This window comes from Talaromyces proteolyticus (assembly GCF_021365285.1).
Source record: "Talaromyces proteolyticus strain PMI_201 chromosome Unknown BGW36scaffold_1, whole genome shotgun sequence".
Taxonomy (NCBI): domain Eukaryota; kingdom Fungi; phylum Ascomycota; class Eurotiomycetes; order Eurotiales; family Trichocomaceae; genus Talaromyces; species Talaromyces proteolyticus.
The window spans coordinates 2,479,926-2,493,781 of record NW_025764277.1 but is presented as its reverse complement, the minus strand read 5'-3'; the positions used below and the strand labels follow the sequence as shown (position 1 = coordinate 2,493,781).

The 13,856-nt window shown below is 47.4% G+C and overlaps 7 protein-coding genes across 7 annotated transcripts; 1 reads left to right on the top strand and 6 right to left on the bottom strand.

Moving 5' to 3' along the window:
- Window positions 1–179: 179 nt before the first annotated feature.
- On the bottom strand, window positions 180–1,197 carry BGW36DRAFT_286051 (uncharacterized protein; the record flags this gene model as incomplete). Its single annotated transcript, XM_046210378.1, has 4 exons — window positions 180–554; window positions 640–804; window positions 886–1,022; window positions 1,083–1,197. 4 exons carry the CDS (start codon window positions 1,195–1,197, stop codon window positions 180–182), a joined length of 792 nt encoding a protein of 263 aa, XP_046078185.1.
- Window positions 1,198–2,012: 815 nt separating this feature from the next.
- BGW36DRAFT_332809 (putative dimethylaniline monooxygenase) lies at window positions 2,013–4,119 on the bottom strand. Its single transcript, XM_046212861.1, has 4 exons — window positions 3,991–4,119; window positions 3,816–3,920; window positions 2,979–3,768; window positions 2,013–2,922 (listed from the first exon to the last, which is right to left on the bottom strand). Exons 1-4 carry the CDS (start codon window positions 4,019–4,021, stop codon window positions 2,166–2,168), a joined length of 1,683 nt encoding a protein of 560 aa, XP_046078184.1. The 5' UTR covers window positions 4,022–4,119; the 3' UTR covers window positions 2,013–2,165.
- Window positions 4,120–4,684: 565 nt separating this feature from the next.
- Window positions 4,685–6,337, bottom strand: BGW36DRAFT_353966 (WD repeat protein; the record flags this gene model as incomplete). Its single annotated transcript, XM_046213481.1, has 2 exons — window positions 4,685–5,661; window positions 5,734–6,337. 2 exons carry the CDS (start codon window positions 6,335–6,337, stop codon window positions 4,685–4,687), a joined length of 1,581 nt encoding a protein of 526 aa, XP_046078183.1.
- Window positions 6,338–6,524: 187 nt separating this feature from the next.
- Window positions 6,525–8,238, top strand: BGW36DRAFT_367798 (putative sphingomyelinase family protein). The gene has a single exon (XM_046214916.1). The coding sequence runs from the start codon at window positions 6,658–6,660 to the stop codon at window positions 8,161–8,163; it is 1,506 nt and encodes a 501-aa protein (XP_046078182.1). The 5' UTR covers window positions 6,525–6,657; the 3' UTR covers window positions 8,164–8,238.
- BGW36DRAFT_367795 (thiazole biosynthesis enzyme) lies at window positions 8,239–9,972 on the bottom strand. The gene is made up of 3 exons (XM_046214915.1): window positions 9,830–9,972; window positions 9,078–9,774; window positions 8,239–9,030 (listed from the first exon to the last, which is right to left on the bottom strand). Exons 2-3 carry the CDS (start codon window positions 9,487–9,489, stop codon window positions 8,375–8,377), a joined length of 1,068 nt encoding a protein of 355 aa, XP_046078181.1. The 5' UTR covers window positions 9,490–9,774; window positions 9,830–9,972; the 3' UTR covers window positions 8,239–8,374.
- Window positions 9,973–9,994: 22 nt separating this feature from the next.
- Window positions 9,995–12,285, bottom strand: BGW36DRAFT_311146 (retrograde regulation protein 2). Its single transcript, XM_046212467.1, has 2 exons — window positions 12,145–12,285; window positions 9,995–12,087 (listed from the first exon to the last, which is right to left on the bottom strand). Exons 1-2 carry the CDS (start codon window positions 12,201–12,203, stop codon window positions 10,389–10,391), a joined length of 1,758 nt encoding a protein of 585 aa, XP_046078180.1. The 5' UTR covers window positions 12,204–12,285; the 3' UTR covers window positions 9,995–10,388.
- Window positions 12,286–12,429: 144 nt separating this feature from the next.
- BGW36DRAFT_367793 (uncharacterized protein) lies at window positions 12,430–13,844 on the bottom strand. The gene is made up of 5 exons (XM_046214914.1): window positions 13,786–13,844; window positions 12,972–13,691; window positions 12,811–12,874; window positions 12,719–12,754; window positions 12,430–12,649 (listed from the first exon to the last, which is right to left on the bottom strand). The coding sequence occupies exons 2-5, from the start codon at window positions 13,684–13,686 to the stop codon at window positions 12,526–12,528; spliced, it is 939 nt and encodes a 312-aa protein (XP_046078179.1). The 5' UTR covers window positions 13,687–13,691; window positions 13,786–13,844; the 3' UTR covers window positions 12,430–12,525.
- Between the last annotated feature and the right edge of the window lie 12 nt (window positions 13,845–13,856).

The window sequence follows — 13,856 nt, the reverse complement described above, 5'->3', positions numbered from 1 at the left end:
CAAACGAAATCTTTCCTAGCTTGTACGACAGCTAGGGAACGAGTGCCTTACCAGGCGTTTGGGGTTCAATAGTAGAAAATGACTATATACCATTTTGAGGTAGAAAAATACATACAATTTGATTGATTCCACATTTTTATATCTATAGAACCTCATCTTGTTTGCATATATAATCCGCTTCAAGCATCCCCTGGTCCCGCAACGCTCGTCGTGATAGGTGCCTCCTCAATCCAAATTCCAGACCAATACCAATCCTCAGCATCAGCATCCGATCCTCCATTCGGTAACCTAAGCTCTCCGATATGCCAGTCCGCTGAGTTGGTAGAGGTGCTGGCAGAGATCGGCGTGACGACTTCAGTCAACGGTGCTGAGCCATTGCTTGCCCAGAGTCCGACTGTTTGCGCGTCGAAATCAATATCATACGCAAAGTTATACCAGTTTCCTGCCACAAGCTGTGTGGACCATTTTGTTACTTGTGAAACATCCCACCGCAGTGTGTTGTCGGCGCCAGTGGAACCGCTAATGGTGCCGTATTTGATTTCGGTGAAGTGGCTCTAGATAGTAATGTCAGTATCAATGGTTTCCACTTTCGAGCATTATTTATAGGGTTGGAATGGGTGTTTTCTAGTAGAAAGTTACCTCAAAGAAAGCAATCTGATGCTCGAAATTCGGGTTTGGCGGATTTGTACTCTTGGTCATGAGCGAGAAATGGTAATAAAGGTGGCCTGATCCTAGGTTTTTGGATGTCTGAGGAATAATTTCAGTGCGCTCCATGGTCTGACCTTCCCAAAAAGATGTACCATCCTTAGCGAAGATGAGGAGAAACAATGGTGTTAGTTTCTACATATGTACAAGTATATATTAGGTCATATGGTACGCTCTTACAATGGTAATCCGGATTCCCTGAGTATCACTGGTATCATTTGGATTCTTAAAGTCCGCAGACAAACCCAGGTACTCGGAAGTGTTACCTGTACCATGGATGTACCATTGATATGGTTGTATTTGATTTGACCATGACCCTGTATCATGACATCAGTATAAAATTTAGACACTTTTGTAAATACTGAGTATATTGTTACACAAATCAAAGTCCGATACTGTAAACGTAGAGTTGAAAATTCCACTCCACAACGTTGTGCCCGCTCTGGCAGTGGAGGAGAGGAAAGCAGCAAGTAGGAGAGTGTTGCGCTTCATCTTTCGTTTATACGATTTTCTAGGAGAAGTTTAGGTTTCTTCGTGTATTCTCTAATTGAAAGGTCAGATGGAGGAGAATTTAATTTCCACTTAGCTAAAACTTTTTGAGTGATACGATAGACTTATACCTCTCGGTGGAGACTGAAAATTGAGAATCCACCGAGACTCCCCGTCTTGTTTATTAATTGATTAGGCTATTTCAACGTTGTTTCTACCCACGCTTATTTCTTTCCCCTATTCGCTGGAAATCTTTAAAAAAGCAAAGGAGAGCGTCGTATCGCCATTACTCTAGACAATTAGCTGCACAGATTCATTCATTTGCCTGAAACGTGAAACGAAAAACTGTTGGATCTGTCAAGACCCCGTCTTTGCCCTACCCGCGGAATATCGCGTAGGTGCAGCGTGCTCACGCTGATGTTGGCTTAACAAACAAAATTCCTCTTCTTCCAAAAGACAGTTTACCTCAATAATGGGAATGAAATTTCAGATGATATAAACGTGTCTTAGTTATTGGTTTTTAATCTGGTGACATTTAAAGTGATGTCCCATTACTCTCAATGCTGATGCCTATTCCACCGGAGTCCTTAATTTGTCACCATTTGAATATTGACCTGGCTTAGTATTTTTTAAAGAATCTAGCTTCCTTTTACATGGAAAAACCGTCTTTCAAGCCCAAATTTTTGAAATAAAACGAGGGAAATTGAACTCTGCTGAAACAATTAGCACCCTCCCAAACTCGCAGGAGTATCAAACAAATTACTAGCTCAATTAGGAAACTAAACTCCCTTAAGATAATTGTATATATTTATCACCTGGTGACGCTTCGTCATCGATATTTATATGTGTGTAAACGTCTAAAAATGATATAGGAAGATTGACTCTCTACCCCATACTCTCACCGATCGTATAATCTCGTCATTTATTTCTGACATAGTTGCACCCAACCTTCCCACACACATCTCGTCTACTCAGTCTTTATACTTAATTCGATAGTCCTCCGCACAATCTCGAAAATCACTCGCCAAACACGGCTCTTCAGGGTCATCCCACCAGCCCTTACGGTGGGACAAAAGTCCAGCCTCGCTAACCAATTTATCCGTGTAATACACCAGATCGGCGTGGAAATTTATTCCGTCGAAGCCCCTGGACGGGTACCGTCTTCGCGACAGAGCATTCATATACGCGACTTGGCGCTTTGCCTCATCAACTGATGGCAGACTTATATGTCCGTCCCAAAACGCAGTTGCCCAGATGGCTTGGGCGTCAGCGACGCGGAAGTTGTTCGATACTCGAGCTCTTCCCAAAAAGAGTATAGAAGAATCAGACAAGGAAGCTATGCCGTAATACAATCTAGCTGGTGTGAGACTGGTTTCTCCGATTGGTTTGGCACCAAGAGGAGGGTGGCCTAGAATGGGGAAGGTCTTTAATATATCAGAATCTGCCGTTTTCATCAGATCTCCCCAACCCTCTTTCTCGGTCGAGGTGTCAGGTTGATGCGGAAGACCCAGTCGAGAAGCTTCCTCAGGAGCGAAAAATGGATATGAAGAGTTCCAGCCTGTACCACAAAGAACGATATCACTGGGAACTTCTCTTCCGTCTTCTAAGACGATGGCATTTGATGTCGTGCCACATGGATCACTACGGTAGACATTCACGTTTTTACTGACCAAATCCCAGAAGTCTTGGTGCTGAATAACCCCGACAGGGCCACTGCTCCAGAAGAATCTATCCCAGTTAGATGCAAGTATGCAGTCTTTCCTTGTTATATGAAGACAACTCACGATGCTTTTGGCTCCAAGTCCCGAAACCCTGGAAGAGCCCCTTCTCGCGCTCGATAATTCGCCCACGCCTTGAACCGATTGTCAGCAGCGTACAGCTTTTCCTCAAGACTGGCTCTCTCTGAGTCAGTCTGATGAAGTGAGAGAACCGGCGCAGAGAGAGTATTAAAATAAGAAGGACTGAGAGCTGAAGCCTTCTTGGTTGCTCCAGCTTCCGCAGCATGTCTGTATCTCCCTGTGGCGGCTGGATCCATGAAGATTCCCGGTCCTTCTCCGGATGATCGAATTATCCAGTTGACAGTTTTTCCTGCTTTGAGACCTGCATACACCATATCTACAGCCGACTTTCCTCCTCCGATAACCGTAATTTTTTTGTATGTCGAGTCCGGGTTTAAGATATGCTCATGAGAACCAAGGTCCCTATGGTGCAGTATCGGAACTTTCCATTGGGGACTTTGAGGAAATGTGGGCATGTTAGGTATAGACGTTATCCCAGATGCTACTGCCAATTTGTCACAATAAAGTGACCAAGGCTGGGTGGCATTGACATGTAAGAGCCAGCCATCACCCTTCTTTTCTACAGATTTCACATCCGTATTGGTCCGGATTCGTGATCGCAGAGATTCTCCGTTGTAGATATGATTGTCGACATATTCTTCAAGATATTGAGTGACATATTTTGCCTCAAATGTATCGTGTGCCCTGGGAGCATCCTGTGGGATCCGAAGAGCCACGTCAGCGAATGAAGTCATCCGCAGAGGACTCTGGACCCAGAACGTCTCAAAGATCCTATCTAAGAACAACGTTAGAAAGATTCTGATGGAAGAGATAGGTGCACACCTTCACTCCATACTCCACCGATCTTCGCATCCTTCTCGAATATTATCAAGCGTGCTTTCGGGTGTGTGTCTAGATAAAACCGGGCGAAGGCAATGCCGCTCAGACCTGCTGATGGTGAGTGTTGTTTCTGGAATCATGCAACATCCATTAATATCTATTAATCAATGCAACCCACCTGCACCAATAACCGCCACATCGACATCCATGGCTAACGTACTTAAATAAAATAAAGATACCAAATTAAAACGAAAGGTACACGTATGTCTTTCTAACAATCTTAGTCACAGCCACAGCACCAGCTTTCATTGCTATGGCATAAGAATGGCGTGGAAAAGAGCAAATTATATAGTTTTTTTTGAATGGGATAATTTCGGCTCTGATCCTTTTCCTTAGTTTGAACATCTTGACCACCTCACCATCCTCATTCTGAGTGGGAAGACTGTTGGTGTGATAAGCGCCGGAGAGCCAATCAAACTGATATTGCGGTCTTGGTGTTATCTATATATTGTCCGATTCAGACAACTGGGAATTACCACATCTAACCAAACAGGTTATCAGTGTAAACGCAATCTGATCCATCTTTATTGATAGCGCGAGGTGAAATTGATGCTACATTTATGCTGGTCTGATATGGGCTCTTAGCCTCTAAACAGAAATTCATTGTGATAATTACTACTTGAGCCTCTCGTGGCATAGCGCATTCAAAATGCGGCTCGTTTGATATGCATTGTAGATCCTTAGCTAACTCCGCATGATAAAAACCAATGATCAAAATTATGATTAATGAAAAATAAATTTCCGGGTATCTCCTAAAATGATAGCTATGCACCTAATCCCTCCTATTATACACCAAAACAATAAAAAAAAAATCAACCAAGCATTTTGTCACCCTCAACGCCATCTTGTGCCTCATTAGATATATCTTCGGGAACTGGTTGTGTTGTTTCGTCTGGTGTCGCTTCTACAGTATTGGTTATGCCATTCATTTCGACCGACTCATCCGTCTCCACAGGGCTCACTTCTTCCCAGAGACGAACCGTCTGGTCTAAACCACAGCTCGCCATATACCTTTTACCATCTAGCTCAGCAGTGTCGACAGCAAGAACAACATCGGTGTGACCATCAATGCGCTGGAGCGTGTTCTTTTCCACAACATCCCAACATACCAAGGCGCCGTCCTCGCTACCGCTGACCGCGAATGCATGCGGCGGTCCGTCCGGCGTTGAATACACCCCAAAGTTCCCGCATAGGCTGTATTTCCGATTCGTATGTCCTTGGTATGTCTTGATGCATCGCCCACTGACATAGTCCCATAATCGAATGCAGTCGTCTAATGTCCAGGCCAGAACGTATTTGCCATTAGGCGAAAACCGAACTGCCATGACTGGTGGGTTGTCGTCGTGGACGAGAGTACGCAAGCATTGTCCAGTCATCGTATCCCAAATTCGAATAAGCCCGTCTGAAGAGCACGATACAACGAGCGTGCCGTCGTGGCATATATCCACGCCCGCAACGGGGTCTGAGTGCGCCGGCAACGATCGCATAACCTTGGCCGAACGGACGTCCCACAAGAAAACAGCTTCGTCGTATGAACCACTGACTAGCATGTTACCCTTCGGCGAGAAGGCAATGGAATAAACATAATTGTGGTGGCCACTGAAAGCTTTCGGGTGAGCTTTGCCAGTAAGCGCATTCCACAGTCGAATCGTCTTGTCGTCTGATCCCGTGGCGATCGTTTCATTGTCTGGGCTCCATGCGACAGTCGAGATTCCCGCTAAATGGCCTTCAAATGTATGGAGTAGCTTTCCTGTATATGTGTCCCACACTTTCAATGACCCATCCGCACCTTAACAATGTCAGTACGACTGGTGTGTCCTTGTAATGACCACAGCAGGAAAATAATGCGCATGTAACATACCTCCACTAGCAAGCATTGTTCGATCGGGCGAGAACTTTACAGCAGATACACCTCGAAGATGGCCCTTGAGGATATACTTTTGAACATAATTTACATGATCCGGCTTCGGCGGAGTAGGGGGAGGAGCGGGCTCGGGCGTAGCTATTCGTTCGGGCTCTTCGACGGATCGTGCGCGAGACTCTAGATCAGCACTAGATTCAGCAGGCGCAGGAGTCAACGGTTCGATGGCCATTTTGACTGCTAGCTCAGTCTCTTCCTCCTCTATCTGAACGGGAGGCGTAGGCGCTTTTTTGGCAGGGGACTGCTCCCGCGTATTCCGACCCCAGAACACATCGGCGTCCATGGACAGCTCATCTGGACTGTCCGACACGCTGGGACTGTTTGGCTCAGGCTTATACTGTCTGCGATTCGCTATAGCCTTCTTCGCCGACCAGCTGGCCCTGCGACGCTCCTCCATGTCATAATCTGGGGTCGCGGCGAGCTCGTCGGAAGACGACGATTCATTGGCAGGCGACTGTCGGTTGGCCTTGGTCGCGGGGGTACCATTATTCAGCCGACGACGCTTAGCGGGAGGGTTCCCCGTATCTGCCCGTGTGCGAGCCATTGCAGAATGGTGTTTTCGTTCGACTGCGAAAGTGCACAGAGTCGAAGACCCTTGTTGGCAACAGGCAGAAAACCTCGCTGCACGCGATGATAAGAGACGCGTGCGGCCAGTCAGCGCGTAGGCGGTGAGCTCAGACCCGGTCTTGGCGGTCCGCGCTGAGGTCATCCGTTTTCTGCTGCATGTGAACATTTACAGAATATTTAATTACCATCTAACTATCGTCATTCTGCCGTTTGCTTCAAAACAGAATCTCCCACAAGGCCTCTGGGAGCCTGGGGCTGCAGGTCTTTCTACATCATCAAGCCCGCCAATACCTCGACATGGCCAACTCCACCGAGACCATCCGTCCCACGCGCATCCGCATCCTGACCCTGAACTGCTGGGGCCTCAAGTTCTTGTCCAAATTCCGCAATGAGCGTCTGTCGGAAATTGGGCGACAAATCGCCATCGCTAGCGAACCCCCCGAGATAGTCGGTCTACAAGAATGCTGGAGTCAGCAGGACTACAAGAGCATCCACCAGCAAACTAAACATCTCCTTCCGTACGGCAAGTTCTATCACAGCGGGGTGTTTGGCGGTGGACTAGCTATTCTGTCCAAATGGCCGATCGAAGAAAGCAGCATGTTTGCTTACCCGCTCAATGGACGTCCGACGGCGTTCTTCAGAGGCGATTGGTATGTCGGAAAGGGCGTTGCTTGTGCGCGGATCCGTATGGGGCCGAGGACGGAAGATATCGCAGAGGTGTTTTGCACGCATCTGCACGCGCCCTACGAAAAGGAGCCAAATGATTCTTACCTCTGTCATCGAACGGCGCAGGCATGGGAGATTTCAAAACTGATGCGGCGAGCAGCCGAGAGGGGGCATTTGGTTATTGGGCTTGGGGATTTTAATATGGTGCCCATGTCGTTTGCCCATCGATTGATCACCGCCCATGCCCCTGTCAAGGATGTTTGGCACTATCTACACCCTGATTCCTCTGTTGGAAGTGCGGAATCGGCGGCAGAGAAGAAACGAGGCAAACCAATTCCCAGCGCAGACTTCAATATTACCGAGAACGGCGCAGCAAGTGACGGGCCGTATAATACATGGCGCTGGCCAAAAGAGCAGCAAAAGCGGCTATTCAAGGGTGAAGATATCCCAGTCGACGGCACCCAACCAGATCCTAGAGGTAGAAGACTCGACTACATTTTCGTCGGAGACGGCGGTTATCCACCGTCATTCCCTACACCTCGGTGGAACATCGACTCGGCCGCTGTAGCCATGATGCAACGCCATCCAACACTGAAAGTTTCATTAAGCGACCATTTCGCCATCGAAGCAGTCATCTCACGCAGTCTCGACCCGGCCATCACGGCCCCCGCTGATCCAGAGATGCGCCCAACCGAGCCTCAAAACCCCGACGATGGCGGCTTTACCGTCCAGACTTCGTCCAAAACGCACCCAACATCCGCCCCCAGTACCTCCCTAACAACAGAAACCTACGACGAGATACTGGAAATGGTGGACAAGTACATGCTCCGTGAGCGATCACAGAGACGATGGCGGTTGTTGCATTTTGTCATCTCCGTGATTGTTTCTATCGGCTGCTTTGTTGGTGTCTGGTGGACGTCTGATGTTATATACGTCGCTTTTATTCTTACGTTCGTGAGCACCTTGAATTTTGGCGCGGGGATTCTGGATGGGCTGATAGGCGGCTTGTTCATGTCGAGTGAAATACGAGCTCTGAAGGAGTTTCGATGGGAAGTGAGGAATGCGCGGTGCTTGGCTGGTGTTGCAGCTGAGTTGGTTTCTAAAGGAGCATCGGATTTTGGCGATGAAGAAGACTAGTAACAATATCATCTTTTAACGATGTGTTCAATGGCAAGCCGTGTATATACTATATAGCCATCCGGTAATACTAATAATTGCTATTCTTTGCAAGTATTCAATTTGATTGATTGATAGTACTAAACAACACGGTAATCAGAGAGAATTTCATCAAAAAAGACAGTATTCCCTGATATTGAATTATTGAATCTGCCTACGCAGAGGAATACATTCACTCTGCACACTCGCGCTTGCGGACCTCGAAAACCTTGAGGGCCTCCTCAGCAGCCTTGACGCCGCTAAGAACCATAGCTCCGAAGGTAGGACCCATGCGGTTAAAACCATCAATCTCAGAAAGTTCCATGCCACCGATAATAAGGCCCTTGGTGACTTCACGAGTGTTTTTGACAATCGCATCTTCCGCAGCATTCATATCCAGACCGCGCATACCACCGAGTTTCTCGATTGCGGTCATTGAGACAAGGCGCTTGGCACAGAATGCGCCAAAGGGACCGTCATGTCCGGTGGTGCTGATGACAAGAGGTGCGTTGATGGTGTTGGGGTCCATGCAGGACTGGTCATCGTGGTGCATAGTGACCAAGGTCCAGTTGGTGACAACACCAGCAATACGAGTGTCCTGGATACCGTTCTGGCCGGGACGGGTGATGAGGTCTTCGACACTAGTGGCGTTGAAGAGCTTGATGTTGGGGAACGAAAGGACCTTGGAAAGCAAAGTAGAGGTGAAGAGTGCGGCGTGCCTGACTACGACGTAGTTGGGATTGGACTCGTCCTCCTCGTACGGAACGCCGAGGTCATTGAGGAACACATCAGCAGGCTTACGCATAACCATGGCGGAGAACAATTGCCCACCAAGCCAAGCCCCACCACCTATATGATATTAATTTTGAACAGTACAAGTTACAATTTGGACTAACCAGGAGAGACATTGGCTTCGATAATGGCGATCTTCAAGTCCGGACGAGCTTTGCCGAGAACATAGGCTGTGCTAAGACCACAAGATCCAGCACCGACAATGACAATGTCACTCTCAGCATACTTGTCCAGGTCACTGAAGTAGCGACGGGTCATGGCACGGGAGACCTGGCTCTCGCGAATAGGAGCAAACTTGAAAGTGTCCCATTTGCCACCGAATTCCTCCAAAAGCTGCGCCTGCTGGGTCTGGCCATTCAAAACGACCGGCTCAGGGGCAAGCTTACCCTTGAGGCCATTGCTAGGGGTAGCAGTGGCAGAGGTATCGAAGAGAGCTGCTGGAGGAGACATCTTGTCCGAGTTTCTGAACACAGTTAGCATTCCCTGATACCGAAGGTCAGGGAAGATAGAAAGCATGATCCTTTCGCTGGTATTATCCAGATCAAGTTGTGACCGTATGATTTCAGCCCGATCCTAGAGCCAGAGGAAGGCATCCACAGCTTCAAGCAGATGGACGCTCTCATCACGAAGATGATACCACATGGATAGGATGCGAGCACCGGTTCATGCACAGACTATACCGTAAGTACCTTGATCAAAGGCTGATGCAATTGAGCCCAGCGAGTAGCAAAAGAATTCCATGGCTTTCCATCTCCCGGCTGGGAGAGGATGAGATAGTAATTACATCGTGGGGTGGAAGTTCTAAGGGATGTTACGGGTTAGCACTGTACTTAAAACTGACAGGAGCGGAATATACAAATTTGGAGATGAGCTGAATGAGCAATTGATAAAAATGTCGTTCGTGGTGGGAGAAGAGAAGAGGGGAAGAAAGAGAGGAAAGCAGGTGGGGAGCTGCGGGGTTCATATAGCAGCTCTTCCTCGCCTAACCTTAACCTTGCAGTCGCACTGACAATCGGTTCTCCATTCTTCTCTTGGGTCAAATCCGAGAATACCCGGTTTTTCTGGAGCGACATGACGGCGGCATGTCGTCAGGGCTGTTGGTGTATGGCAGGCAAGGGTGAATGGCCAATGGCGTGTCAACTCAACAACAAATAATACTTTGGGTTTTCCACTTTTCGCTCCGGTGAGGATTTGAATCTGTTTATTGGATGGAGCAGTTATTTTCAAGTGAAACTTTATAAACTCAGTGGGTAGTTAGCAATCTGATAGGCTCAAACATCAAAACATTGAATGATTCGTTGAAGTATCAGCTTCACCTAGCATTCAACAGGTCGTAATCGATCTGAAATATGTATAGTAAATTAAATATTAGACTATTATATCAAATACCGTACAAAAAATATGCCTAGGATAATTCAATCTGATAAGAGCTCTACCTCAACGCTGATCCCGTAATCTCCAGCTACTCTTTCTGTGCTCAAAAGTCGATCATCAGCTTTGATCCAATTCTTCCTTTTGCCGCACTTCTCGATATCATTAATTGTGTCTCGCAGCGACGACTCGGTGACTGTCTGCTGCACACTCTGATGCAACACAACTTTCAAACAGAGCGCATCTGTCGTGCCTTGTTTCTTCTTAGATATCTCTTTCCAGTTTGTACTGAAGCTAATCCGCGGTGCCTCCTGTGGAAGTCGCCCGGCGGGATAAACATCACCAATAAGTGCAGCTACACGTCCCAGGTATTGGCACCACCAGGCTTCGTCGGGGGAAAGGAACTGCTGGAGACGGGCTTTGAATGATTCTTCTGCAGGGGCGAGATCTCCGGGCCATCGTTCGGAAAGAACCAATGCGAGGATTGCCCGGTCACTATGAGCTAGGCTATTTGCGCTGGCAAGAATACCCGTAGTAGTACTGTACAGCCCGGCAGCTGGGCGAGTTTCTCTCGGAACGGCGACATGAGCAAATAAAAGGTTGCTCAATCCATGTAACAGGCTAGGCGAGAATGAATATGGGACTTGTCGGGAGAGTATAGAAGATATGGTATTGGGAAGACATTTTCGGAGAAGGTCGTAAATGATGTCGGCTGATGCTGTGGCATACGGCTTCGTAGCAACGACGAGGGGATCCTGGCTGCGAATTTCAGGGGCCAACTTGTCAAACAAGAACCCTTCACGCACGCCTCCTTGGCAGAACCTAATTGACCTTACGGATGGCAGACATTCCCTGAGGACATTAACAAGAAGCGCGACAGCTGGTACTTGCGAGGCTCGTCTCTTGGAGACCCGGAATATTTTGTTGTCCTCAGATTCTGCTGCCGTGCTCATGACCGCTGACGTGTCCTCAAAATCCCTTGGCATGGCCCTGAATCCATTGATAATAGGGATTGGATATGGATTGAGCCTTGATTGACTCATAAGCAGATATCCCCACCCTCTAAATCCTCCACCAGACAGATACAGATCAAATCCCTCTTGCTGTTTGGCAGTCTTTTCCAGGCTTTCAGGGACTTCTAAGGAAGGATAAGCGGTTTGAAGGTTGGCTTTCACTTCCGCTCGCAGCTCGTCCACTGCCTTCTGACCCTTGGCCTGGGCAATCTGCAGTCTCCTCGTAAGTGCCGCAGCGCCATACGGGAAGCTAATAGACCCGCGGGAGCTTGTCTCGACAGTGCCGTCTTTTGCAATCATCCATGTGAGCTGAGTGCTGCCACCACCAAGGTCCATCACCAGACCCTGGACTGAAGAAAAGCTACTTGCCACCCCTAAAGCGCCTATACGACCTTCGTCCTCTTTAGATAGTAACTTAACTTTCCATCCAGTCTTGGATTTTATAGTTCCAAGAAATTCGGCTGAATTGAGCGCCGTTCTCGTAGCTTCCGTAGCTAAGACATGAATGTTCTGCGCTGGCACGTTGAAGTCTTCGCAAGTAGTCTTGAATTTCAAAAGCCTCGTGACTACATCTTCAATCACAGAAGTTGGGATCGGTGCACGTTGGCCGTCAGATGTTGCGGGGAATTGAGCATCATATAGTGAAATGCCCACACGGTCTTGGAAGAGAATAGGCATTATTCTTGTGGTTGGTGGTGAGAGGTTAGAAATTGAGAAACGAATGCCGTTGCTTAAGGATATTAGTATCGTGGGATTTCAATGTATTGGTGTTTGATTATTGAGTTACCTTCCCATGTCAACGACAGCGTAGAGGTTGTCAGCCTCTAGCCTTTCTAGAGACGTCATTTTTAAAGAGTCCGCAAATAGTCCTGTAAATTTCTAGGCAACCCTTGATGGCAGGAGACAAGATAAGGCGTCGTTAAATAATATCTGATAATTCGTACAAATAAATGCACGGGATCATTTTTTATCGAGATAAACCGCTGGGACCCACTGCAGGGATGACGCATGCGGGGAAGATGCTCAACCACGATTCTGTCCATGTCAATATCTATTCAAATCGAGTGTTTAGCCATTCTATACTTTCGATGATTCAGAATTGATATTTCTATAGAAGATTGCATCTTCTCCAAGGTTGTTTGTGATGTTTAATTTACTGTACGGCTTACTAGGCAGACGGAATCACTTCAACTATGCTTGATTTCGCAGAAGGCATAGCGCAAAAGAGCGATTTACTATAGGAATATGAATAGAAAAGTGATACAAAACAGGCTATTATATGCAATATATATGTATGGAGGTCTATCATCCCAGTATTGTAAACTACTTGTGATTAACCTGCAGCCCCCGACAATCCAAAGCCATTGGATCTTAGATCTGACGAGACAATCTTGAATGTACGAACTTCAGGTATCAGAAATAGAAAGTTCAAGATATTTACATCAAAGGATAGCCAAATTCGCGCCAGAAATGCTGATTGCCGTGCCTAACGATAGTATTGATAAAAACGCGAAAAGGTGCGTTCTCAACTTCAAATTATTATTGACGGCTCTTCAATATCAAACCATCCACCATGTTTGCCTGCCCCCGGTTCCCAACTGAGCGTAATACAAGGTCCCAAAGCAATATGAATATTCGGATCCAACCTACCCGGATGAGTCACGACCAATCTCAGCCCCGGATTTAACCTAACCGCCATCGCCAACATTGTCAGAACGTCCTCCATCTTACGCCTCCAATCCGGCCGAATATTGAAAAAGGACGGATAATCAATGATAATCCACGTATCATCCGCATTATTCCCCAACTTCTCCTGGTCCGGTGAGAGCATGTCACGCAACAAGAGAATTGCAAATTTAAAGTCAGAAGCTGGCATCGTGAAATTAAAGTCGTCTGAAGCAAGAAATCCCTTATCGCAGAGCTGCAGAATCAGTGTTTTCAGCACCGCGTCTGGGCCTTCGTGACTTTCATTGTAGAAGTATTTCGAGCAAAAGGCCCATATCATTGGCTCGAGTTCGGTGATCATTTGGGGTCGCAGAATGAGTTGTTTGGTGGCATGTGTGAGTGGGGGCAGGCTGCTAGGGGTTTCGACGTTGCCGCAGATGAGGATGATGCGGCTATCGGCGTTGTTGTTGCTGTATGCTCTCATGACGGAGACCATCGCGGTGCCGAGTTGCTCGGCTTGGTGGCTCCAGGAGGTATAGTCCTCGGATAGGCTGTAGAGGTCGAAGGTGTGTCTGAAGGGGGGATTGAAGGAGACTCGCAGCCGTTCCCGGAGGCAATTGATGAGGACAGCAGAGTTGACAGCTTTCCTGCACTGATTGTTCATGACGGGTATGTTCAAGGCTATTCATTTGTTGGCGTGGGAAAGGGCTGTCTGTCTGAGAGACAAGAGAGTTGATATGTATCAAAAGCTTATAAATCGAAGGATGAAAAAGAGTAAATACGAAGTTTAAAATAAGGATATAAAAGTCGAGGCATGAGGATTGCTATCGAAAT

Coding starts and splice junctions, on each gene's coding strand:
- BGW36DRAFT_311146 (XM_046212467.1), bottom strand. CDS start 12,203: ATGACGTCTCTAGAAAGGCTAGAGGCTGACAACCTCTACGCTGTCGTT. Junction 12,088..12,144: donor GCTGTCGTTGACATGGGAAG/GTAACTCAATAA, acceptor AATATCCTTAAG/CAACGGCATTCGTTTCTCAA.
- BGW36DRAFT_332809 (XM_046212861.1), bottom strand. CDS start 4,021: ATGGATGTCGATGTGGCGGTTATTGGTGCAG. Junction 3,921..3,990: donor TGTGGCGGTTATTGGTGCAG/GTGGGTTGCATT, acceptor CACCATCAGCAG/GTCTGAGCGGCATTGCCTTC. Junction 3,769..3,815: donor CGGTGGAGTATGGAGTGAAG/GTGTGCACCTAT, acceptor CGTTGTTCTTAG/ATAGGATCTTTGAGACGTTC.
- BGW36DRAFT_367798 (XM_046214916.1), top strand. CDS start 6,658: ATGGCCAACTCCACCGAGACCATCCGTCCCACGCGCATCCGCATCCTG.
- BGW36DRAFT_367793 (XM_046214914.1), bottom strand. CDS start 13,686: ATGAACAATCAGTGCAGGAAAGCTGTCAACTCTGCTGTCCTCATCAAT. Junction 12,875..12,971: donor TATTCATATTGCTTTGGGAC/CTTGTATTACGC, acceptor TTGAGAACGCAC/CTTTTCGCGTTTTTATCAAT. Junction 12,650..12,718: donor TCAGATCTAAGATCCAATGG/CTTTGGATTGTC, acceptor AGACCTCCATAC/ATATATATTGCATATAATAG.
- BGW36DRAFT_367795 (XM_046214915.1), bottom strand. CDS start 9,489: ATGCTTTCTATCTTCCCTGACCTTCGGTATCAGGGAATGCTAACTGTG. Junction 9,031..9,077: donor CGAAGCCAATGTCTCTCCTG/GTTAGTCCAAAT, acceptor AATATCATATAG/GTGGTGGGGCTTGGCTTGGT.